At 42.2% G+C, this 26276-nt stretch overlaps 1 protein-coding gene across 1 annotated transcript in view; it reads right to left on the reverse strand.

Moving 5' to 3' along the window:
- The window catches only part of Stam2 (signal transducing adaptor molecule 2), a 47780-nt gene extending 22444 nt beyond the window's left edge, over nt 1–25336 (reverse strand). The window contains exons 1-7 of the mRNA XM_041631556.1: nt 24965–25336; nt 7266–7350; nt 6408–6483; nt 6206–6304; nt 4933–5079; nt 3199–3268; nt 2122–2308 (exon numbers count right to left, since the gene is read on the reverse strand). Coding sequence (XP_041487490.1) covers nt 2122–2308; nt 3199–3268; nt 4933–5079; nt 6206–6304; nt 6408–6483; nt 7266–7350; nt 24965–25004 — 704 coding nt within the window. The 5' untranslated portion in view covers nt 25005–25336. The remainder of the gene's footprint in view (nt 1–2121; nt 2309–3198; nt 3269–4932; nt 5080–6205; nt 6305–6407; nt 6484–7265; nt 7351–24964) is intronic.
- Between the last annotated feature and the right edge of the window lie 940 nt (nt 25337–26276).

Here is a 26276-nt window from a genome sequence, read left to right on the forward strand (position 1 = left end):
TGACACAGCACACACGTGCCCCACTCCCCATAAGGAAATAAACACGTTTAAGTCTCAGAATCAAGAAAAACTTCAGCCTTTCTCTTCAGCTATGAACACTACCCAAGACAACTTTCCTGATGGCTTTTGTAGTGACAATGGCAAAAGGAAGAAGTGTCCTTGATGAGTAATGTCACCACAAAGAAGACTATGTCTAGTCAGGCGGTGATGAGTAGAGTCACCACGAAGAACACTATGTCCAGTCAGGTGGTGATGAGTAGAGTCACCATGAAGAACACTATGTCTAGGTGGGCGGTGATGGCTCACGCCTTTAATCCCAGCACTTGGAAGGCAGAAGCAGGCGGATCTCAGTGGATTTGAGAATTCTACAAACATAGTTCCAAGACAGCCAGGACTCTTACACAGAGAAACCTTGTCTCAGAAAACAAAAATAACAAGAACAAAAGAGAACACTATGTCTACCACGAAAAATTAAGCAATAAACCCAGAACTGCAGTGATATCCCAATCATCTCCATTTCTTTCTTCCTTTTTGTTTTTCAAAACAGGGTTTTTCTGTGTAGCTCTAGCTATCCTGGAATTGGTTCTGCAGACCAGAGTGGCCTTGAAATCACAGAAATCTGCCTGCCTCTGCCTCCCAGGTACTGGGACTAAAGGTGTGCACTACCAATCTTTTTCTTAAAGTTTCGTTTTTACTTTTTAATCAACCCTTCCATTTAATGCTCAGACTCCTTTCAGTATCTTACAAACTTTTTCAAAGTCAACCCAAGGAGCTAGGGATACAACACAGTAGCAAAACACTACTCTGACTGTATGAGGCCTGGGTTCAGTCTCTGGTAATGAAAAACATGGAACAACAACAAAAAATTGCCATTAAGATTCATCTGAAGTAAAGTGGTCCCTGAGCAGGCCTCCTAAACCACAAATCTACACCAAATGTAGACTGATTCTCTATGGCCTGAGTCATGGTATCACCAGGTTCTGTCCTGCATATCATTGTCTACACAGTTATTTTAACTCCCTTAAGTTTCACAAAAACAGAACTGTGTCCTCATTCATTTTTTATTATAAATTGTCTATTACATAACATTTTCTCTATAAATACTTACAGCAGCAAAGCAAAACCATATGTATCTATCCACTTAAAAATAGGCTAGACTAGGGCCAGCAAGATGGCTCAGCAGGTTAAAGTCAAGCATACAGCTTGAGTTCGATCCCAGAACCCACATGGTAGAAGGTTGTTTCTTGCAAACTGTCCTGACTTCCACGTGCACACAGTGGTGGTAGTGGGGGGGGCACATTCATGCATGCATGCGCACAAATAAATTTACTTAAAAATGAAAACTACCTATCTTTCCTTGACTAGTATATCCTCAATGTGTTATTTAGAATGGAAAGCAGCTACACGTGCCAACTCTGTTCACAGCTGTCTGGTCTCACTGCTGCAAAGTTTCGTCAACTACATTTATTTATCTATTTGTGTATGTGTGCGGGAAGGTCAGGGGACAGCCTACAAGAGGCAGTTCTCCCTCCAGCATGTGGGTCCAAAGGACTAAACTCAGGTCATAAGACTAGAGCTCCGACCACTGAGCCAACTCAGCAGACCAGGTCACTTTGTCTTAAAAGTAAAGCTCGCTCTCTCTCTCTCTCTCTCTCTCTCTCTCTCTCTCTCACACACACACACACACACACACACACACACACACACACAGAAACAGACATGTCTGCACTCTCTAGAACCTCAACATTTGGGAAACTGAGACTGGAGGCCTTAGAGGCCAAGACAGCCTAGGCTACCCGGTGAGAACCTGTCTCAAAAGACAAAAAACAAACCAAAGAATGGAATTTAGGCTCAAGACAGATCAATCTATTTTATTCCTTAAAATTTTAAAAGATAAAGGAATTGTGGGAGGAATAGAGCAGCTGTATGTGAAGACTTTTGATGGAGCGTGACTTTCAACGGCTCTCATCAAGGTTCTCATTACCTAGTCTAATCTTCAAGAAACGAGGAAGAGAAGACTGGATTATTTGACTAAAAGTAAAAACCTAAATACTCCTGGTTCTCAGCTAAAGATACTATACTGTTTTAAGAATGTTCCACAAATAAACATATAAAACATACCTGTCATCCAAAATGGTGATAATTTCACCATGTTTAAAGGTGAGCTCATTGTCCTCAACAGCTTCAAAGTCGTATAAAGCTCTGACTCTCTGCGCAGTCTTATTATTTAACTGAATGTCTACAGGTGGATACAAAGACTTTGTCTCTGCATGCTGCTGCTTCTGCTCTTGCAATGACAGTTCAATAGCTAGTTGGAAAAATTAAATAGGAAACACATCCAGAATTAATTGTAACATCTAAAGATGTTTTAAAATATTAGATAACAATTTTATACTTAGCAATAAATCAAGCAAGCATTTTCATTTTATCGAGACAGGGTCTCATCTAGTCTTGAACTCCCTAAGTAGCTGAGAGTGGCCTTTAACTCCTGGTACTCATCTCCACCTCGCAGATGCTGGGACTCTGGGCATATGCCATCAAGCCTGTCCAAACAAATGCTAAGTGGTTAAATTCACGAGGGGACAGAGACACATAACATTTTTAAAATAACATTTCTGCTCATGCCTTATTATCACAGCCTGTAATATACAGCAGCTATTATTTTTATAGCAAACAGATTGTGACATTATAATATGGGTAGCTTTCCATATAGGACAAACCACGAACATATTTCTGTGCTTGAGTCATAACTTTGGCATTAAGAAAAGGTGAAATGTAACTCTCTAAAGGTAGAATATTAAATATATGTTACTGAAAAATAAAATGAATTAGACTCATCTTGTGTCATGTCACTGGTTTTCCTGACTTTTAAGACCCTACAGCTTGGGACTGGAGAGATGGCTCAGAGGTTAAGAGCATTGCCTGCTCTTCCAAAGGTCCTGAGTTCAATTCCCAGCAACCACATGGTGGCTCACAACCATCTGTAATGGGGTCTGGTGCCCTCTTCTGGTCTTCAGGCATACACACAGACAGAATATTGTATATATAATAAATAAATAAATATTAAAAAAAAAAGACCCTACAGCTTTTAGATTTGAGGTAGAACTAAGTCTATAGTCTTTTTATAATTTTTCTTTCAGGAAAATATCTTGGTAAAGCTATTTTGAGCAGCACAAATTATCGCGTTTTATCATTTACCTTTAGCTATGTCCTCATCTTCTTTGTTTTTGTTCAATGATGCACCGTTTTTGGCAGCAGCCGCGACAGTCTGCAAGCGTACGAGTAAAATGAGCACAACTATCCTTTCAAAGAAGCACAAGCTCTATAATTACATGCAATGCTAATTAAAACACTGATAATACTGATAACTGAGCTCCACTTAAAAGTGAGGTTCTTCATGATCATTTAAGCAATTGTTTTAAATATTAACACTAAACATCAGTTTTCAAGAAAACATTATAAACACACAAGATGACTAATATTTTACATCAATCTAAGTATCTGACAGAACTGGGCATAAAGGAAGTACCGATGATTTTTACAGAACGAACAGATACCTCTTCCTGGCCTCAAATGCTGAAGGTCTCTTATTCAGGGAGAGGCACTCGGGTGCTAGCTACTAGCTCAGAGCTCTGACAGGAAAAGAATACCCATGGTTGGAGAGGAGCAACCTTGCAGACTCAGCAGAAGACTGGAGAGGGTCCTGTTGAGTTTGATGGCACCTAAGACAGGTGTCCAGGTCTCTGGACACCAACAGTTCTTTAACACCCATTTTTGAGAATGACACGCAGAAGGACAGACTGCCTGCTCTTTATGACTCACCAGAATACTCAGCCACCCTTACCTCTCCAGATGAGTCCCAGTCTTGCAGCTCTACCAAGCACATTAGTGTGTCAACCCCAGCATGCTCACTTGTTAACAGGCCACGCTCAACTCCACAAATCTGTTCACAGCAGCCCTTCCCACCATCTCTTCTGTTTCCACCCTATCTAACACAACACATTCAAATCTCAAAATTCTTCCTCTCTATGTCCTCACTGTCTGAATCTGTAGTCCTGCTTTCTTCTTGGTGCTAAGACAGCATCTAGTCATCATCCATCAGCCAGTAGTAATTTGTTCTACGTATATGGCCTTCTTTCAAATTTACCATAAATTTCTTCTTAAACATTTAACTTGTGGGTTGAGGGTGCATGTGTGCTAGTGTGTTAGTCAGAAGATAACTTTGTGAGCTGGTTCTTGTCTTCCATTTTTACATGGGTTTCTGGAACTGAACTCAGGCCATATCAGGTATGTACCCCCCCCCAAAAAAAAAACAAAAAAGCAAGCATTTTGCCCATGGATCATCTCTCTAGCCCCTTATCATTATTTCTTAAACAGAAGGTTGACCGGAACATTCTATATTTCTCACAAGATTCCAGACTTTAGAGGAGCACTAGCTATATTATTTGTATTTTTACTTCAGAAATTTCTGATATGTAGAAGAAAATTATTGAAAAACGAGATGTCTACTAAACGTATACTACGTAAGTACTACAATAAGTAGGCTCTCAAGGGATGCAGACAATAAGATATTCCTTGCTAAGAGCAAGATGGCTCAGCAGGTGTTTACCTGCCGCCCAGCCTGACAGGTGTAAGCCTGGTGGAAGTTATATCCTCAGGACCCACATAGTGGAAGGAGGAGACCAACCCCACAAGTCGTCCTCTGACCGCCACTCTCCTACTCCCTTGCTTTCACACACACACGCACGCACACACACACACACACGCACACACACGCACACACACAGACGTGTGCGCGCACACACACACGCGTGCACACGCACATACACACGCACGTGTGCACACACACACACACGCACACCAACTCACATTCCCTGCTGGCTTTTCTATGAGCTCTGCAGAGGAAAACCACGGTCTGGATGAGCCTCTCACCTGGGACCCTGCTGCAGGAAAAGTCACTCCTTCTTCTTTCATAGATTTAATAGTTGCAGCTATCAGACTACACTGGGGGTCCTTCTGAAATTCTTCTGACCATTCCACCATTAGAGATTTCAGTTTCTCACAGACTTTAGGATGAGCCTTTTAAAGTGGCAAAGAAAAAGGAATAAAGCAACCAAAAAAATAAAAAGATAAACACAAACAAAAAACTCCCATGTAGCTAAAGTAAGGACTTAAGTTAATAAGCGAGCTGGCAAGATAGTTTGGCAGATAAAAGTGCTTGCTGCCAAGCTTGGCATCTGAGTTTGACCCCATGACCACACTGTCAAGGGAGAGAAGCAACTCCCACGGCTGTTCTCTAAGCTCCACAAACACTGTGGTATGAACAAGTAAGCACATGCACACACATACACTCAAAAAATAAATGAAAACAACTGAACTTTATTAACAGAGAATCACCACTGAATTTCTCTTTAAGTATATAAACACCAGCTAAGAGCAGTAAGTTCTGAACTAGCTGAGCAACTGACAGGCTCTTATTCACATTTTCAGATAGAATAGCCTCATGGAAAAAAAAAAAAAAAGTCACCCTTTCAGAATACTTCTTACTCAAAAGACTTCTGTGTACTAAAGGCTATTCGCTCTGTTATCTCAACATTCTCACTATGAGATTAGGATTTTCACATCAACCTGAGGAACAGTGTTTCAGAGTTTGTGTTGCAGAGAAGGGGCACCCACCCTGCTCTCACATGAAGCTTCCCTTTCTTCACCAACTCCAGTGGAAATCAGTACAGAACAGTGGCAAAGTCTGGAGTCAAGAGTCACAGGCACCCAGATCTGAATCCCAACTACACCACTTTCTATCTGTATGACCCTGACAAAGCCAAGCTTCAAGAATAGTTAAAAATACACAAGGCGGTCTACACAAAAAATGGTCAAAGCAGTGACCAGGCCTTAGCCAAGATGAGCTCATACCCATAATATATACGTGTGTATGTGTGTGTATATGTATTTGTGTATATACATATACATGAATATGGATATACAAAGATGGATCTTTGTATATTCACATATATGCACACACACACATATATATGAAAGAAAACAAACAGCCTAGGCGCTATGACTATCAAAAATCAAGGACAAGACACTTTAACTATTTAATAGTGCTTTCATTAGTAATGAAACTTTATTACACAGAATTAAAACAATGCACAGTACATTTATTGTATAATGACTTAAACTTCTTTTTTAATTTAAAATTTACCTTATTTTTTATCACAGCACGAGCTTCCGTTGCAAAATCACGGGAACATACTTCTAAATGAAATATCTTTCCACAGTTTGCCACACAAGCCCCAAGAAGCTATCAATTAAAATAAAAATGAATACATAAACATCAAATGTTCTGACTCAGTCACTGAAGTGAAAGCACTTTAACAGGGTCAGCTGAAATGGCATCCACTCACAGTCAACGCCTGCAGAGCGACATGAGGGACTTTATGGTTCACCCGCTTCATTATGGCTTTCAGGCAATCTTTTGCTCTTAAAATAAAAATGGAGAAAGTTAAGAATTGTTTGAGAGTTTTAATTAAAATTTTAAAAATACGAAGTATTACTAACAGCTTTAAAAATAAAATGCTACAGACATCTTTATTAAGCCTCTGTGACTTTGTACACTGTGGCTCACAAATCTTATAAAACTGTGTATTCCAATAATAAGAGAAACATCATTTCACCACAAAGCTAGTCAACATAGAGAACTGTACCATAGAAAGGCTATTTCTCCAGACAGACTGAGCTGTCCACAAGCAAACTCTCATCGTGAAAAGAGCTAGCGCGACACATCGTCTTACAAGGCTCCCCACATGCGTGAATGTGCTATGGAAGCAGATGCTAGCACACTGCACAAACACCCTCTGCTGGAGAAAACAGGCGCAGCTCACTAGCTGTGTCCTGTACAAAAGCATTTTTTTCGCACAAGTTTGTATTGTATTTAGAAAGGCTACCTAAAAGTCCACCTCACAGGGAAATCCACCCCCACCCATAGCCACTGTTTTCCTGGTTAGCATGCGGCCCTGCTGTTAAAGTCTTTAGTTACCTACATCTAAATGCAGATCAGGCTTTTGTTTCTCAGGACAAAGTCAATACAAAATCTAGCCCACTGATCTCTTTATTTCTATCTCCCTGAACCAAATAGCTAGTTAAGTAAGCAGTTACATAGCAAATTTAAATAAATGCTACCATTAAACCAGCCTGTCAATGTCCTTTCAATTTCCACTGTCTAGACACAAGCTAACCAAGCTGCTTACCCGTGACCATCTTACCCATTGGGAGTGCTTCCAACCCTATCACAGATGTCCATAATCAGACTCCAGTCTTCTGTGGTGTTGTACTCGTTTGTGGCTTTTTCTGTAAGATATAGTAAATAAAAATTAGAACATATCTTTAAAACACATTAAGATACCAATGAAGGACAATAGTTAAGAATTTACCTCCTCTCCACTCAAAGGTAGAGAACTACAGAAGAATTTCAGAAAAGAGCACACTTCTACTAACCTCAGTTTTATTTTTGAGGTTTGGGTTTTTTTTTAATATTTATTTATTTATTATGTATACAAATTCTGTCTGTGTCTATGCCTGCAGGCCAGAAGAGGGCACCAGACCCTATTACAGATGGTTGTGAGCCATCATGTGGTTGCTGGGAATTGAACTCAGGACCTTTGGAAGAGCAGGCAGTGCTCTTAACCTCTGAGCCATCTCTCCAGCCCTTGAGGTTTGGGTTCTTGCTTGCTTGCTCTGTTTTTATTTTTAAGCAAGTTCTCTCACTCTGTAACCCAGGCTGGCCTGGAATTCGGGTAATTGGTGATTATGAGCACTCACTATTCTTCATAGGACCTGGGTTCAATCCCCAGCACCCCATGGTGATTCATGACTGTCTTTAACTCCAGTTCCAGGAAGCACACGATACACAGACATACAAGCAAGCAAAACACTCAGACATATAAAATAAATAAATCTAAAGCAAAAAAAAAATCTTAAGGAAAAAATGTTTTTAAAAAGCCTCGCCCTGCCAAGAACTGGGATTATAGACATGTGCTGCCAGGGCCAACTTAACTATAATGACATGAACAGGACCAGTTTTATCCTCAAAGTCCTTTATGTAATCTGGAATATTTCATGATGAAAGCAAAGTTAAACTCCCCATCTGACTAAAGACATCTTCAGAAATAATGGCTGAGTCACACTTAACTATATTAACTTTTTCCTGAGACCACCTCACTATCAAGTCCAGGTGACTTCAAACTAATGATTTTTACAAAAGCCTCCCCAATGCTGAGATTAAACCAGGAACTGCCACATCCAGGCTGTATAAAATTTTAATAAAATTTCAATATGAAGGGAAGCATACAACTTTTTTTTGCTAGTAACTAAATACAAAAGCTCACAATTTATAAACATTTTATGGGCTGACAGTACAGAACAGAGTTGTAGAGGTCTCGTCTAACATGCTTGAGGCCCTGACTCCATCCTCAGTAGCCAAAATGAGAACGATTGATTTTAACGAACTTTTTAATAAATAATTCAAAACTAGCACACACACATTCATCCCAGGTGCCACAGTAATAAGCAGGAAGGACAGCAGGGACTCTAGAGTAGGTTTTTTTACAAGGAGTAATTTCTAGAAGACAAAAGCACCAGGCTTAGAGGGCAGCTTTACTTTGCAAGTAGGAAAGAAAACTACATAGAATCCAGTTCACCTCAGCTAATCACTGGAACTTTCTTTAAAGAACCCTGTGACACGTGTGCTGATGCAGACCTGTGACCTCAGCTCTAGGGCAGAAGTCTGGAGGCCAGCCTGGAGTACTCAGGAGTCCCAGGCCAGAGTGAGCTGCCTGTTTCAAAAAGCCAAAGCAAGGGCTGCGGACACAGCTCGGTAGTGGAACACTTGCCTAACATGTGCAGGTCCCCAGGGTTGAGCCCCAGCAGCACTGAAGAGCATTAGGTGCATGGGCTTGCTACCGTGAGCCAAGAGCAGACCTCTCCCTGCAGGAATAAGCCTGTACAGAGAAGTAAAGTACCCCGTGGTTCAGGCAAGACTCTGGTAAGATGGTTCAAGAAGAGCTGGCTGCTCTCACACTTACCCACTAGTTATGTTATAAGCAAGAGAAGCATTACAAAGAATGCCATGACTTCTGATACCAGTAGGAGCGTTAAGTGCACTGGTCCTGTGGGCTTGATACTTCGAGCCCCAGAGGTGAAGAGAACAGAGAAAGGGAAGAAGAGACACAAAGTGGTACTAATGGCACCCTCTTCCTGGAAACGAAGACCCAGCAAAGCATTTGTCATTAGCATCATGAACAGGCTAATGAGAACTTTCCTAAGTTTCCAGTTATAAATAAATCGCCCCATGTTCATAAATATACATCTATACCAACATTTTATTTTTTAAAGTTGTTCTTAACTAAATATTTTTCATGCAATGTATTTTGATCATAATTCCCCTTCCCCAACTCCTTCCAGATCCTTCCACCTCCTTACCCAACCAACTTTATCTCTGCCTCTCTCTCTCTCTCTCTCAAAATAATAAAACAAACAAGCAAACAAAAACCCACAAAACAAGCAAAAGACAAAAAAAAAAAAGGCCAAAACTGAACAACATCTACAAAAGAAACAAACAAAAAACAAGGAATTTATATATGTTGGCTCCTGGGCATAGGGCCTGCCCTGGAGTGTGGCTGATACACCCAGTGACAATGGAGTGAAGAAAACTGATTTTCCCATTGCAGGAGGTATCAACTGCAGATAGCATCTTGGTTACGGATGGGATCCTGTGCCCACTTCCCTGTTCTGGGACTATCTTATACCATAATTTTAACAGTTGCATAATATTCCATTATGTATGTGTGTGCATGTTCACAAGAGAGGGGGAAGAGAAAGGGGAAGAGAGGGGGGTGAAGCAGACAGATACCAGAGTCCCTAAAAAAGGTAGGCGAAGTGGCTAGTAAGCCAGGCATGGTGACTCATGCCTATAATTCTAGCACTTTGAGGCTAAAGTTGAAGGGTAAGAGCCAAGATCATCTTGGGCTACAAAGTGAGTTCCATGCCAATCTGAGGTAGGTAGAGAGTACATGCATAAATAAATAATAAATAAATCAGCAAAGGGTGGCTTAAAATCTATCCAGTACTCAGTGTCTTTGCTATGCAATGGATACTGGTCATATTCATGCCCCACATAAACCAAGTATTAAAATGAAAAGGATTAAAATTTTTTATTTAATTTTACCATTTAAAAGGTATAGTAGCACTTGTGTATAATTCCAGCACTCTGGAGGCTGAGGCAGGAAGATCATGGTCAGCCTGGGAAATCCTATTTGAAAAAGATTGGTAGGACATCATACATAGGCCATTCTATGGCTGCTTAAGAGAATAAATCTTATTTTTTGTCTGTTCCTTTTACCTCCTCTTCTATTACGGCAGGATTTCCTGTTCTCTATCGTTATTTCTAGCACATCAAACAGTACCTAAGGCCCGCAGCAGATATCAACACCATCCCGTGAATGAACGAGTGTATGCTGGATGCTCTTCTATAGCCTATGATGCTACAACGTGTTACACAGCTGCAGACGAGAACACAAACTCAAAGAGCTTTAAAGATAACGCTCAACTGCCCTAGCGGAATCCTAGATTACCCTGAGCTTTACTGGTATGCAATTAAGACGGAGCTTCAACAGCAATATCACGTGGCAACAAAAGGCAACAGTACTGGGGTTCTGTGGCTCCAGGTCTGTTTGTGAACTCATGAAGGTGACAAAGTGGAGAAGGCAAGGCCTCAGAGGGCAAAGGACTTCTCATGTATGTCGCATTATCCTCAGGGTGAAAACTAAATCACACATACTACAATAGCCTTCCTCTGCCTAAGAGTTTTACTCACCTAAGCCATGACAGAACCGACCACTCTTCCTTTTTATAATATGCCATGAAGTTTGAATTACTTAAAAATTAAATTTTACCCATATTCTCTTTTGTATGCATATTATTTCTTTCTTACATATAAGTCTGACTTATATGTATACATATTTGTCATATGTATATACATATGAGTTTGACTTATATGTATATTGGTCATATGCAATTCTGAACCTTATTTAGTATAAAGTATAAGCCAGGAATAGAAACTGTCACAAAATTTGTTAAGCAGCTCCAACATTAAGAATCTGTCCTTTCTTAGGGCCAGGCTTGGTGGTGCACACCTTTAATTCCAACACTTGGGAGGCAAAGGCAGGCAGATCTCTGTGAGTTCAAGGCCAGCCTGATCTACAGAGTGAGTTCCAGAACAAGTTCCAAAGCTACAGAGAAACCCTGCCTCGAAAACAAACAAAAAAGTCACCCAATCCCAAAACAATCACACAGAAGCTTAATATTAATTACAAACTGGTTGGCCTATTGCTCAGGCTTATTGATAACTAGCTCCTACTTTTAGATTAACCCATTTCTATTAATTTTTGTATCGCCACATGGCTCGTGGCTTTAGCTGTGATCTAGTACATCTTTCTGCTCCGGCAGCAGGGCTGTCACCTCCCCCGACTCTGCCCTTCCTCATCTGAGTTCTCGCTTGATTGTTCCACTTAAACTTATCCTGCCTAGGTATTGGTCAAACAGCTTTTGTTATTAACGAGAGGAATAAGACTCACAGAGTACAGAAAGACCATCCCATAGAAGAATCTATCCTTTCTCATTTATCTGAAAAGTTAGCACTATCATTATCTACTTTGTTGACTACCTCTATATATAATACATATGCTGCTCGACAAATCAATAGATCAGTTTAACCTTGGATCTAACGCATTCTGCTAGAACACAACTTTACATGATTATTTTTTCATTTTTGGCCATGTGCTACAAACAGGTACAGAGCTTATTCTGATACAGCCCAAAAGCCTACCATAGTACAAAAATACAGAAAGAAAATACTCTTTACTTGATTTGAATCCCATTGGAAATGGAAGTATTCTGATGTGAATATTCCATCAGGCCTAGTTTACTCTGTATAAATATAGGACTCACAATTATTCTTTTCTTCTTTATTTTTTTAATATTTATTTATTTATTATGTATACAATATTCTGTCTGTGTGTATGTCTGCAGGCCAGAAGAGGACACCAGACCTCATTACAGATGGTTGTGAGCCACCATGTGGTTGCCGGAAATTGAACTCAGGACCTTTGGAAGAGCAGGCAGTGCTCTTAACCACTGAGCCATCTCTCCAGCCCCTCACAATTATTCTTTTAAAATGTATAAAATGTGAAGACTTTATAATGGCCTGCCAAAATGGACTTCATTTTCAAGTGAACTAAGTAACATTTAAATTATGTACTTAGGAGTATTTTAAACTCCTGGAAAAATTTTAAATATTATAATTAAAAGCCTTTCTTCTCCAGCATGCCACTCTGCCCAGCACTAGAGCTGCATCTTATATTATCCCAGGTCCAGCACATAGAGGGAAAGCTCAAAGATCCCGCCTGGGGACTAAATGCTAACTACCGGAGTTTGGTGGGTGTAAGTCATAACACTTCATCACCAGGCTTTGATTACTGTACATAGAAAACCTCAAATACACCATGAAAGAGCGCACAAAGAGTCTAACAATATCCTAAGACCAACTTCCTCAACACCGACAAGGAACAAAGTCTTCTCCACACAGTCCATTATGTTCACAGCATGGATTGGAAAAGCATCCAAGTCTATCCATAAAACTTTTAATACAACAGGCTGTATCGGTAATAGAAAACGAACTATATAAAAGAAGAGCTTCGCCAAACAATTCGTCGTTTAGGCTTCTCCTACTGTTTGAAATGAGAATCCATTTTGACTGGTCTTCTCTTCCAACAGGACAAAGGATCTGGTAGAAACCTGCTACTCTACCAAACCGCGCTAGAGTAAGACAGAACGTACGAGCCGAGCAGTGTGGGAGATGAGAAATACGCTGTGCAATTCTGAGGACTCTGAAGGAGTGATGAAGGAGAAATGGGGACCGAGCCACATGGTGGCCCCAACTTTGTGCACGAACATGCCAAGCCAAGACTAGCCCAAGTGGAGAAGTCAAGAGGCAGGAACTGAGAGAAAAGACCTCAAGCACAGGTCCTCAGGAAGGTGGAGCTCCATGAAATTCAGCAGTGATCTAGCAAAGCATTACAGTGCTGGGGCTTGTCTGCCTTTAAATCTGAATGTTCTGTCTCACTCCCGTAATTCCTATGTAACTCGCCCTAAATCCAATATGGCAGGATTTGGAGATGTGGCAAAGTCCCAAGGATGAAGCCCTGGCGCTACAAGGTGAGTGCCTTTTTTTTTTCCCAGAAGAGTCACTGCAGACTAGAAAACTGCTGTCTGTAACCCAAGGAGAGCTCTCACCAGACATGGCACTTTAACCTTGGACTTGCAGTCCCCAGAACTGAGAAATTAATTTCTACTAAGTTACCCAGACTATGGCATCTTGTTGTGGCAGCCTACCCAATAAGAAAAAGTGAACAGAATACATGATACATTCACAAAAGGCCACTTCTTAGAAGAGTCCTTTAGAATCTAAATTTCAAAATCAAAATTATGACCAAGCTAACAAGACCTTCAAGATGGTCTACTGATATAACTACCTGACAAAAAATAAACACAATGTTGAACATAATATAAGAAGGCAGCAGATACATTATGATCACTTCACAGATACAACAGGGGTCAATAAAAGATGTCAGCATAATCCAAAGTAATCATACACATTTCTAAGAACCAAAGCAAAGATGGTTGTAGCATAAATAATAAAAACCCAGAGACAGATATTGGGGTTCACGCTGAAGATCAGAAAAGCAAAGCAGTCAGCCACTAGAGAGAACTTTTACCTGTACCAAATCTTCAGACCAAAAGGGTGAGATCCTGTCTCCACGAATCCTGAGACCCCATACTCCAGTGAGTTCCTGTCTCTTCCCCTTTCTTTGCCCAGCCATATTGCTCCTGACTCTATTTCCCTAGTGCTGGGATTAAAAGTAATTAAAAATGACTCCCACATACTAGAATTAAAGATGTGAACCACCATCACCTGGATCTGTTTCTGGATCAATCTTGTGTAGCCCAGGGTAGCCTTGAACTCACAGAGATCCCTCTGCCTCTATCTCCTGGGATTAAAGGAGTGTGCCATCACTCCCTGGCCTGTATGGCTGACTAGTGTGGCTGCTTTGCCCTCTGATCTTCAGGAAAGCTTTATTTATTAAAACACAAATAATATGCCACTATAGATGGTCGTAATAAGAATAACTAGCAAGTGTTTGGCAGAAGCCAGAAATATAAAAATGGAATTTCTTAACTAAAAAGTAAAGTCTATCAACTGAAAAGCTCAGTAAGGGCTAGGAATGGAATACAGCTCAGTAGTAGAGCACCTGCATGGCGCATGTGGGGTGCCAACTTCAAATGCCAACGCTACAGAAAACAACAACAAAAAAACAAGTCAACAACAAAAACCCCTCTGACTTAAAAAGCAGAGTTAAGAATACAAACACAGAATTAAGAAATATGGATACTGGCCAGGTGGTGGTGGTGCACGCCTTTAATCCCAGCACTCAGGAGGCAGAGGCAGGCGGATCTCTGTGAGTTCGAGACCAGCCTGGTTTACAGAGCTAGTTCCAGGACAGGCTCCAAAGCCACAGAGAAACCCTGTCTCAAAAAACAAAACAAAAAGAAAAGAAAAGAAATATGAATACTGGTCATAATATTTTTAAAAACAAGTTAGTAATCAGAACCTCAACTGTGCTTTTAAACTAACACAGAACGAACTGACAATTTAAAGCACTACTGGCAGAGGTAGGTAGACGCATCCGAGTTCAAGGACAGTCTGGTCTATGTAGTGAGTTCAGGCCACTGTCTCAAAAACAAAACAAAACCCAACAAACAAACAAACACATCTTATATACTATTAGCTAATAGTTCTGCAGTTTAAAATCCTGCCAAGTTCTCCTAAATTTTATGCCCAGGGTAGCAAACGGCTTACTGCTAGGGTACTGGTATTGCCTAACTAAATCATTATAATTAGATACAAATATATTAGACCAGATGGTAAGGACTGCCTTTACAATAATTCATGGTTTAAATCTTTCATTAAATGAGTATAAACTATTAAAATGGGAAACGTTAGACATTATGTACTGTTAGTACTCTTAATGCATTAAATAAAAGATAGGGTCTCAAATAATCTAGGTAGGCCTCAAACTGCTATATTTTTTAAAAATATTTATCTATTTATTTATTTATTTATTATGTATACAATATTCTGTCTGTGTATATGCCTGCAGGCCAGAAGAGGGCACCAGACCCCATTACAGATGGTGTGAGCCACCATGTGGTTGCTGGGAATTGAACTCAGGACCTCTAGGAAGAGAGGTAATGCTCTTAACCTCTGAGCCATCTCTCCAGCCCCTCAAACTATACATAGCCAAGGATGACCTTCAGTTTCAGTCCTCTAGCTTCCACTTCCCTGGCGGTAGGATCACAGCTGTGCACCACCATACCCAGTCTGAGCAGTCCTGGAGATTGACTCTAGCTTGTGTCAAGGTGACACACAAAACCAAACAGTACCTCTTGCTTGCTCTGCTGGTTCTTCCTTTCGCTTTTTTTTTTTTTTTGAGACAAGTTCTCATCACACAACCCTGGCTGACCTAAACTCACTATATAAATGAGGCTAGTCTTTTTTTTTTTTTTGGTTTTTTAGTCTTAAATTCAAGAGATCCACCTGCTTCTGCTTCCTGTGTCCTGGTACTAAGGCATCCTCCACCACATCCAGTGACCAACATTTTTTTTTTCCCATGGGGGACTAAGGAGTTTGGCATACAGGAGAAAAAGTGGGGGAAATCAAAAAACATTTTCTTGTCTTTTATAATTAAATCACTTAAGATCAAAAGGAATCCAGAGGCAGATCTCCTATTCATGAAGATTCACTGACATTTGGGCTAATTCTGCTAAAAATGCATTCTGTAATACTCTTAGGTGAGGACCCAAGAAAATAAATATGCTCATTCCTATATCCAGCACTTAGGAGACATGAACATCAAGAGTTTAAGGCTAGCCTCAACTACACAGCAGTTTGAAACCAGCCTGAGAGTACATGAGACCCTATCTCAAGAAACCAAATAAAGGAAGAAGGGGAGATGGTTCCATTGGTGAGCTGCTTGTAATGCAAGCGTAAGTAAATGAGTCCCCAGCATCCAATACAAGCCAAATGCATCAGGGTTCCATTTGCAATCCATCGCCGTGGAGCAGGACGGGAGGACACCCAGAACGTGCTCGCCATGCAGGTTAGCCTAACCAATGTGCTCTACACACAGTGAGAGATTCCATATTAAAAAGAAGGTGGTAAGAGACAACTGGGGTTACTTAACATTAACCTCTAGCTTCCAAACACGTGTGCAGACATGGGTGCAGACATGGGCACATACATATACACAAAATAAGCAAAAATATAATTAACTACCGGGTGGTAGTGACACACGCCTTTAATTCCAGCACTTGAGAGGCAGAGACTAGAGGATCTTTGTGAGTTCAAGGTCACCTTGGTCTACAAAGAGAATCCTATAACAGCCAGGGATACACAGAGAAACTCTGTCTTGAAAAAATAAAACAAAAAATAACTTCAAGGATAAATAAAACCACAATGAGATACGACTTGAACAACTAAAATAACAAAACCACACCATTGGGCAATAACAAATTTCTGATATGAAACTGATATTAACAATCTTAAATGAAGTAAATGGTTATCTCAGAATATCAATAAACTTCAGGGGCAAAGGACTGTGTCCTGTGTTTTGTCACAATGACCTTCAATTCCTATATTAAAAATATGAACATTTATTCACTATTAAGCAATACATCAGAGCTAATAAAATAGTAACTGTAAAATAAAGTCAGGGCTGAAGAGAGATGAAGCCTGGGTTCAGCGCCCACATAAAATGTAGGATGGGGCCACACGTGCACCTGTAACGTTGGGGGCAGAGGACAGGAGGATCACTGGGACTTGTTGACACAAACCATCTCCAGTGCAGACATCTCAAGGGAATAAGAGAGCAGGACACCGAGTCCTCTATCTGAGCATGGCGTGTACACTGGACACACACATACTGCACATCCATGAGCACTACCACCCCCCATTGACGTCAAGTCTAATATTCTGGATTTTACATGGGCTATAACTCATGACATGGGAAGGGTTTCTTTTTTTTTCCCCCTTGATTTTTCAAGAGAGGGTTTCTCTGTGTTAACAACAGATCTGGCTGTACTGGAACTCGCTCTGTAGACCAGGCTGACCTTGAACTCAGAGATCCACCTGCCTCTGTGTCCCAAGTCCTGGGATTAAAAGTTTGTGCCACCACCACCTGGCTATATGAAGGTTTTCAGAAGAAGCTTCTCCACATAAGAATAAATATCCCTTTTCATGTGAATGAAGTAAACTTCTCAGTCGCTATAAACCACATGTGCAAATGAGAATTATTAAGTAGTACTTCATACAGCTGACTGACAAGCGAGCACATGAGCGTTCATGGGGGTTATGGGTTAGCCGAGAGGGTAAGCTCTGGAAGAGAATACAAGCTTGAAGGAAACAATGGCAACGATAAAGGTTTTACAACTCTGCCCTGCAGTCTCACTTTTAATTCACATTTATTTATACTTTCTGGGGGTTGGGGTAGACCTGAGCTTCAGCAGGTTTGTTGTTGTTGGAGGACAATGAGAGAGCCAGCGTTCTCCTTTCCCCATGTAAGCTCCAGGGATGCAACTCAGGTCAGCAGGCTTGGTGGCAAACACCTTTACCAGCTGAGCCACCTCACTGTCCATATAGTCCTTATTTAATTTTTGGAGGGGATACATCATTGCTGTATTGCGGCCTGGGCTAGCCCTGAACTCATGGGTTAAATATAAATAGTCTTCCTGACTCAACTTCCTGAGTACCAGGATTACAGTACGTGTCACAGTATACATTCCCTAACGCATTTCATCATTACAGAGGAAGCTGAAGTGGCACCCATCTATAATCCCAGAAGCCAGGAGGGTAAGTCAGAGAATCCAAAGTCTGAAGTCAGCCTAGGCTACACTGCAGGACCTAATTTCGAAATAAATGAAATTATAGGGGCTGGAGAGATGGCTCTGAGGTTAAGAGCATTGCCTGCTCTTCCAAAGATCCTGAGTTCAATTCCCAGCCACCACATGGTGGCTCACAACCATCTGTAATGGGGTCTGGTGCCCTCTTCTGGCCTGCAGGCATACACACAGACAGAATATTGTTTAGATAATAAATAAATAAATATTAAAAATAAATAAATGAAATTATATTAAACATGCCAGGCACAGTGGTACATGCCTATAATCTCAGTTACTTGGGAGGCTTAAGCAAGAAGACAGTGAGTCTGAGGTCAGTCTAAGCAGCATGGTAAGCCCCTGCCTCAAAACACACCCTGCTGCTGCTGCCTCCCTCCTCCCGAATTCTGGGCATCTTGGCATTGACCTACAGTCCCAGCACTCAGAAAGATCAGTGGACCCTGGAATTCAAAGCTAGCCTATGCTAAAACACAGTGAGACAACATGTCAAAATTTAAAAACCTTTACCAGTATTGCTTCCTTCAAGCCTTTTCCGTTTGGCAGGGCTGTGCACCAAACATAGGACGTGACTCTGCTAAGAAAGCAGTATCTACTGGGTCATAACCCCATGCCCACGCCTTCTTAAATGTCACAACCAGTAAACAGCCCCTGAGTTGCAGCAACTGCCAGTCCCGGCAAGAACTACATTACAAGATACTCCATTTTCAACATCCCTTCACTGCAAATCAAATGAAGGCCTCCCGAGACTAGCAGTGCTAGCTGAGCGGTCTCTACAGCTAAAGGGCTGTTTCCATGGGACGGTCTAGGGAAGCAGTGCTTGTCCTTCACACATTCACTGGCAGTTACACCAAGAGAATGTTAAGGCAGTTTACAAAGAAGCAGTATTTACAACGCCTGGAACAGCCGAAGATGCCAGTGGACAAGGTGATACTCAGTCTTAAAACAAAAAGGATGAGCCGGGCGGTGGCAGCACATGCCTTTAATCCCAGCACTCAGGAGGGAGAGACAGGCAGATCTCGGTGAGTCTGAGGCTAGCCTGGTCTACAGAGTGAGTGCCAGGACAGGTTCCCAAGCTACAGAGAGACACCCTATCTCGAAAAACCAAAAAACAAAACAAAATACACAAACAAACAAACACCAGAAAGGATGAGTAGGGTGAAGATTATCGCACACTTGGGAAGGAGCAAGAGAGGATGGTTGCAAATTTAAGGCTACTCTCCAGTTCCAGGCTATCCTGGGATACACAAGATCCTATCTCCAAACAACAAAATATGGGGGCTGGAGAGATGGCTCGGGTTTAAGAGCATGGGTTATTCTTGCAGAGAAACCAAGTTCAGTTCCCAGAACCACATGGTGGTTCACAAGCATCCCTAACTCTGGTTCCAAGGGATCTTCTGATCTTCAAAGGCGTCAGGCATGCAAGCAGTACACACACAAACATGCAAGCAAAACACTCATACACATCAAATAAATCTCAAACAACTAAAACCAACAAAGTAAATTAAAGAAAGGCTAAGGGGAAAGAATGTATAGGCAATACCAAATGTCTCCTTTCCAGAACAATGCTTGTTTTTTTTTAATATTATTTATTTATTATATATACAATATTCTGTCTGTGTGTGTGCCTGCAGGCCAGAAAAGGGCACCAGACCCCATTACAGATGGTTGTGAGCCACCATGTGGTTGCTGGGGATTGAACTCAGGACCTTTGGAAGAGCAGGCAATGCTCTTAACCTCTGAGCCATCTCTCCAGCCCCCAGAACAATGCTTGTTTTAGCAAAGGAAGCTGACAACATTGGTTAACACTTGTGGTAAATTTAGGAAAGGAATTGTAAGCCATACTACAATCAAAATCTTTGTTACTTGGGGCTGGAGAGATGTTCAGAAGTTAAGAGTGTACACTACTAGGCTGGTCAGTGGTAGCACGCGCCTTTGATCCTAGCACTCAGGAGGCAGAGGCAGATCTCTATGAGTTCAAGGCCACCCTAGTCTACACAGTGAATTCCCAGGACAGTCAGAACTACACAGTGAGATCCTATTTTAAAAAAAAAATTACATAATTAAAAAATAAAAACAAGCCAGGCGGTGGTGGCGCACGCCTTTAATCCCAGCACTCGGGAGGCAGAGGCAGGTGGATCTCTGTGAGTTCGAGGCCAGCCTGGTCTACAGGAGCTAGTTCCAGGACAGGAACCAAAAAGCTACGAAGAAACCCTGTCTCGAAAATTCAAAAAAATAAAAATAAAATAAAAACAAAAACAAAGTGTACACAAAGAAACCCTGTCTCAAAAAAACAAAAAGAAAAAAAGAAAACACATGAAAATGTATATAGTGTACTTCTATATGTAATATATACATTTACAACTAATTTAAAAATAGAAATTTCTTTTTTTGAGAGTATTTAACTCTGAAGGGAGAAGAATGGCAAAAGCGGCTGCTAAGAATACATTCCACAGTGTTGTGAATGTTCTCTTCTTTAGAAAGATCAAACGTGTCCTGGTAGTGGAAACTGACAGAATTGGGTGGCTGGCAGGGGTGGAGTTCATGTTGCGTTTTATACATTATGCTCAGAATAGTTGATATTTTAAAGAAAACTTCAAAGATATTAATTAAACTTTCAAAATATCTGAAAGTACTAGCATTTCTGGAACCATGCAAACAAAATAAGGTACGGAAAAAATACATTGTCACAACAACAGCAAAAAGCCATATTCACCCATAACCAAAATGTTTTTTTAAAAAATTACAAAAATTATAATAACCATATGTTCAAAGACTAAATTAAATGTTATAAATTTGACTGTACAAAATCCATCTGTATTACTGAAATGCTTCTATTTTTACACTGAGATTTCTTACTAATTTTTACTGAAATAAAACTGCCTGATTGTAAGCCTTAAGTTCCTTTTGGTCAAGTTTTATAACAACAAAAATAAAAAGAGGGACATTCACACATGAATCCGCCTTCTCAGTTTTCTGAAGTAAATCAAAACTCAGCTTTGTGGGCACAAATGTCTTTATGAATGGATGGATTTGGCCTATAAAAGGCAAATACCTACAGTCAGATATGACAGCATACACCTGAATACCCAGCACTCAGAAAGCCAAGGCCGGATCTCAAACTCAAGGCCAGCCTCGGCTATCCAAGAGTGTCTGGACAGATCAGGACACATAGTGTGGTCCCATCTCAAGAGTAAAATAAATTAAGGGCAGATTAATAGCTGCCTCACAGCCTGATGGCCGGAGTTCAAACTCTGCAAGCCATGTATAGAGCCAGATGCAGTGGTCTAGACCTAGCAGTCCTGCAAAAAAATTGTTCCAGGATGCTCACTGGCCAGCTAGAACACAGCACAGAAACAAGAGACCTGATTCAACAAGGAAGTGCCTTGTTGCTACATGGTCCGCATGGCACATGCACACCCAAACACACAATAATATGTAACCTTTTAAAATAGCACAAACAATTAGCAAGAGATGATAAATAGTCCAGAGCACAGACTATCAGACAAAAAGGTGCCTGGTTTGAGCAAAGAGGAAAGAGGACACCAACAAGCACTGGGGTAGGGGCATAAAACAGCCAAGCAATGACTCTGCACCCGAGCTAACAGCCTGCTACTGAATACAAGCAAATAGCGCACACCCACCCTTCTTATTCAAGCAGCCTCTAAAGTAAGCTGTATATCAAATTCCTCTACTCCTGTGTCTTCTCAGTATTTTCTTCCCTGTATTGCCCTTTTCCTTTCCACCTTGGCTAAACTTGGCTTTCTGTTCCAGGATTTTCTTATTTGTTTGTTTGCTGCAGTCTTTGTCCAGTTTTAGCCTGGTGAGATGGATGCTCACACGGACAGTTGGACCATTAGCCTTTTCCCTGTACCCATTCAATGGAGACGGCAAATTTTTTCCTGTACACCTGGACCACTCTGCCACTCTGGACCTCTGTACTGTCCTCATACAACCTGAACTCCATCATCCCTTCACTGCGCACAGACCAACCATTATACTTCTGTCTCAGCTCTTCGGAAAGGGAGAAAACATCATCTTCCTCCGAATGTGAGAAGGTGAACTGAAATGCCTTTTTTCAGTTCTTGCTTCAGTAAGAAATCACAAAGGGGTTGAACTTTATTTTGACAGCTGCCTCTCCAGAGACTGTTGCAGACAGGAAGAGGTCTGCATGCCAGTAGATTTCCCTCTAACAGAAGCCCCCCATCTGCCCACCTCAGCCTCCGTGTTTACTTGCTCCTTGGAAATGCTCCAGTTCACGTCTTATTGGACAGAGTCTAAGAGGGGCATGCTTCCTACTGAAGACATGATGTCAGGAAGATGAGGGAGGGGAAGAACAAGGGTGACCTTTACCCCGGGAACTGCCTACCTGACACTATTGCTTGTCCTGGCGTCACAGATGATAATAACTTTTATGCCATCTTACATATTCCTCAGGCTTCCACACTGCATTAATCACAGCACAGAACAACTATCTACTTGAGCATGCATCCTTCCTCATTCTTGAGTGTCTTGGGAGCAAGAACTCAGGATAGTTATTCAATTTGTCTCTATGGAACTTAACATGATGCCTGATACACAGGGATCACCCCAGGAATCTTTGGTGAATAAAAAGTGAACATGGGGGGGGGCTGGAGAGATGGCTCAGTGGTTAAGAGCATTGCCTGCTCTTCCCAAGGTCCTGAATACAAGTTCCGGCAACCACATGGTGGCTCACAACCATCTGTAATGAGGTCTGATGCCCTCTTCTGGCCTGCAGGCATACACACAGACAGAATATTGTATACATAATAAATAAATATTAAAAAAAAGTGAACATGGGTGAGAGAGAGCAAGGAAGAGAAAAGAGAAATAAAAGTAATGCTGAAAAGAGGCGGGCACTGGTGGCGCACGACTTTAAACCCAGCACTCTGGAGGCAGAGACGGGCAGATCTCTGTGAGTTCAAGGCCAGCCTGGTCTAAGAAGTGAGTTCCAGGACAGCCAGGGCTACACAGAGAAACTTTGTCTTAAAAAATAAATAAATAAATAAAAAAGCGACACTGTAAAGGAACACTGCTGTAATGCTCAAGGCACATAATGCCTTGCTTTGTATTATTCACATTAAGAGTCCTTAAGGTCTGAAAAATAAAACATAATTTTCCACTGATGTAAGTTTCTGACCAATTTGAGCTCCTCAGAATTTCATTCCATTTTTTTTTAGTTGCATATATCTGTGTAAGTAGGCCTCCATCAAACCCACTCTTTCACCCTTGACATCTTGGAAACTGAATTCAGTCATGAACGAATGGATAAACACTTCAAGTTCTGGTTGACACAGCCCATGAAATAATCTACACAGGTTCTCTCTTTCTCTCTCTCTCTCTCTCTCTCTCTCTCTCTCTCTCTCTCGATGTGAGCCTAAGAAAACTACACTATGCTGTGATGCAAGGATTTCAGAAACCACTGAGGGAAAAGTTTAGAAAAATAAACTGGGCCGAGCAACCCAGACTACAGCTACCAGACAAGTTTTCAATTTGAAAACATCGGGCTTCTAGGAAATGATTCCTTGAAGAGAGAGCTCAAAGGTTTTTATATTTTAAGTACTCGGTGTTAGGCTGGAGCTCAGTTAAGGGCACTCCCTGCTCTTCCAGCACCCAGATGGTGGCTCAGAACCCTCTGTAACACCAGTTCCAGGTGACCTGACATGGCCTTCTGGCCTCCTCAGGCACAGCACACAAGTGACGAACATAACATGCAGACAAAACATCCACACACATAACAAAAGAAAAAATAAAATAACCTCTCCTGCTTTGCTTTTTCTGACTCATTTCATTAGAGCAAAATGAAAGCATTCACAGCAAGAAGTACAGGTCCCAAGCCTGGGGGAGGCCCGGGCCTGGAATCCCAGAATTCTACAAGCTAAGACGGAGATTTGGGGAATTTGAAGCCAGCATGGACTATACACAGACTCTACTGTGTCAAAACTAAATTAATTCAATAAAAGTTAAAAAGTGCAATTCCTCACATAAGTAATGTAACAAAAGAATAATTAATTATTCCAAAACACCGACTAATCTTCAACACGCTTCCTATATAATTAGACTCTCATATACATGAACATGACTTTGAGAGTTACAAAACAAAATGAGGCACTTCCTAGACTTCTCTTAACCAGGACATTTCAACTGAACTGGTGGCTCACTGCTCAAATATGTAGCATTTTGTTTGATTCAAAATACCTAAATCCTATAACGTCGCTAGGAGCCTCTTAACTACTGTTTCAAGAACGCTGGCAGCCAGTTTGCTTTTACTGTTTATTTATAAGTAAGTTGTACCCCGTCCATCTTTTTCTCATTCAGAAAAGACCTGACTAACGTTGACTCCAACAAATACTGGTTGTTCTGGGCTATTTACAGAGTCTACGAGTTTTCCTGTTCATTCTCTGAGACTAGATCTCGCAGCACCTTCAAAACAGTCAACAAATACAGCTGAAACTGCAACTATCATTGCTTGAATGTGTGTGTGCAGACGGAAGCGACGAGAGTTAACCCTGTTAAGTCCAGGTCTCTAGTTCGGGACTGCCCCTAGGCAGCAGGGTGGTCACCGCTGCACCTTCAACCAAGGGGAAGGGTGTTAACCATGTCTGGAGAAAGCAGGAAGTTTGTATCAGCAACTTGAGCCTCCAGCGAACTTGGCTTTTCCCCACTCCTGCTCTGGGTGACGGGAACAGCCCAGCTAGGTACCCCAACCTCCGACAGGTAGGAGGTGGCCCGGCTAGCGACGCGCCGAGGCTGCCCCCCCCCCCCCCCCCCCCGCCGTCGAGAGCGGCGCCGCCCCTTCGCTCTAAACCAGTTTTCCCAGGCACTTGGGCCGCCGCCCACTTTCCCCTGCACCGAGGGTTGCGGGCACCGCACTCACCCACGTCTTGCTCGAACGGGTTGGCACTGAACAGAGGCATGGCGCCGGCATCCGAAGTTGAATCGCGACGGTACGGCAGGGCTCCGAATGCTCCCGCTGAGTTACCGGCGGTAGCTTCCTAGACGGCTCGCCGGGCCGTGCCCTCACTTCCGCCTCCGCGCCTGCCCCGCGCGCGCCTGTGCGCCCTGAGCCTGGCCGTCCTCCGCTCCAGCGCCGCCGGCGGGGCCGCACGAGGCTTGGCCGAGCACAAACACCCCGCAGTTCCCTCATCGCCCACCTACTAACGTGGCAAACCCTGGCCCGACGCCTGCTCAGGCCCGGCGGCAGCCACGGTCACCTTTCCACGGCGAGGACCCGGGCGAGCCACGGGGGCGGGGGGAAGCTTCGAGGCCGGAAGTTGTCGCAGCTGGAGACGCCGGTGGCCGGCTAGTTGGCTGAGTCCCCGAGGCGAGGCTGGGTGCGCGGTCCCAGGATGTGGTTCCCTTTGCGCCAGACTATAACAGTGGCTCCTCTGTCACGCGAGTACTTCGGTTACCAACCAGGTCACGTCTTAGCCATCAGGACCCCGTGCGTGCTGCGCGTCTCGGTTGCTATGGAAACGGGACCGCCGGCCTCTGGGAGGCGTTGAGAATCTGTCGGTGACGGCTGTGTTGCTGTGGTTCGTTGGATTCTTCGGTTAACCAAGCCGAAATAGTCACTCGGGAAAGCGATCGCGGGGAGATGCTTTGCTTCTCATCTCTCCTATATGAAAATAAAGTTTGGACCATGGAATACAAATTCGAGTGAAGGAGGTGGAGAGATGACTCATCCCTTCAGAGCGCTTGTTGGCAAAGTTCGGTTCTAGTGTCGGCGGGGCGGGTGGGGGAGTGGGGACAAGGGTAAAACAGCCGGTAACTGAGTTCCAGAGAACCTGACACCCTCTTCTGGCCTTGGTTGGCATCAACACTCACGTTCACACACCCACATTCAGAAACATAATTACACATTCTTCTGCTGGGAGTTGTGGCGCATTCCATTAAATCCAGCACTCTGGAGGCAAGAGGCAGATGGATCTAAGTAATCTCCAAAGATGAGTGAAAGTACACTCTTGCTTTTGGCTTGCTCAAGTTTTATAGTGCAAAAACATTTATGATTTGGTTGTTATTAAGAGTCATAAACTCGGGTTCACACAGAATTTAGCCAGGCGTTTAAATGAATGTCATTGTGCAAACCCCCTTCCTGCAAAACATGCCCCGTACTTCTCTACCCTGCTTTATATTTTGTTCATATCATTTATTCTCTAAGGAACAACTAATTGTGATACCTGTCTCTT

The sequence above is a fragment of the Microtus oregoni genome, unplaced genomic scaffold (assembly GCF_018167655.1).
Source record: "Microtus oregoni isolate MIOR12 unplaced genomic scaffold, Mior012 000037F_ref0000500, whole genome shotgun sequence".
In the NCBI taxonomy this organism is placed as follows: domain Eukaryota; kingdom Metazoa; phylum Chordata; class Mammalia; order Rodentia; family Cricetidae; genus Microtus; species Microtus oregoni.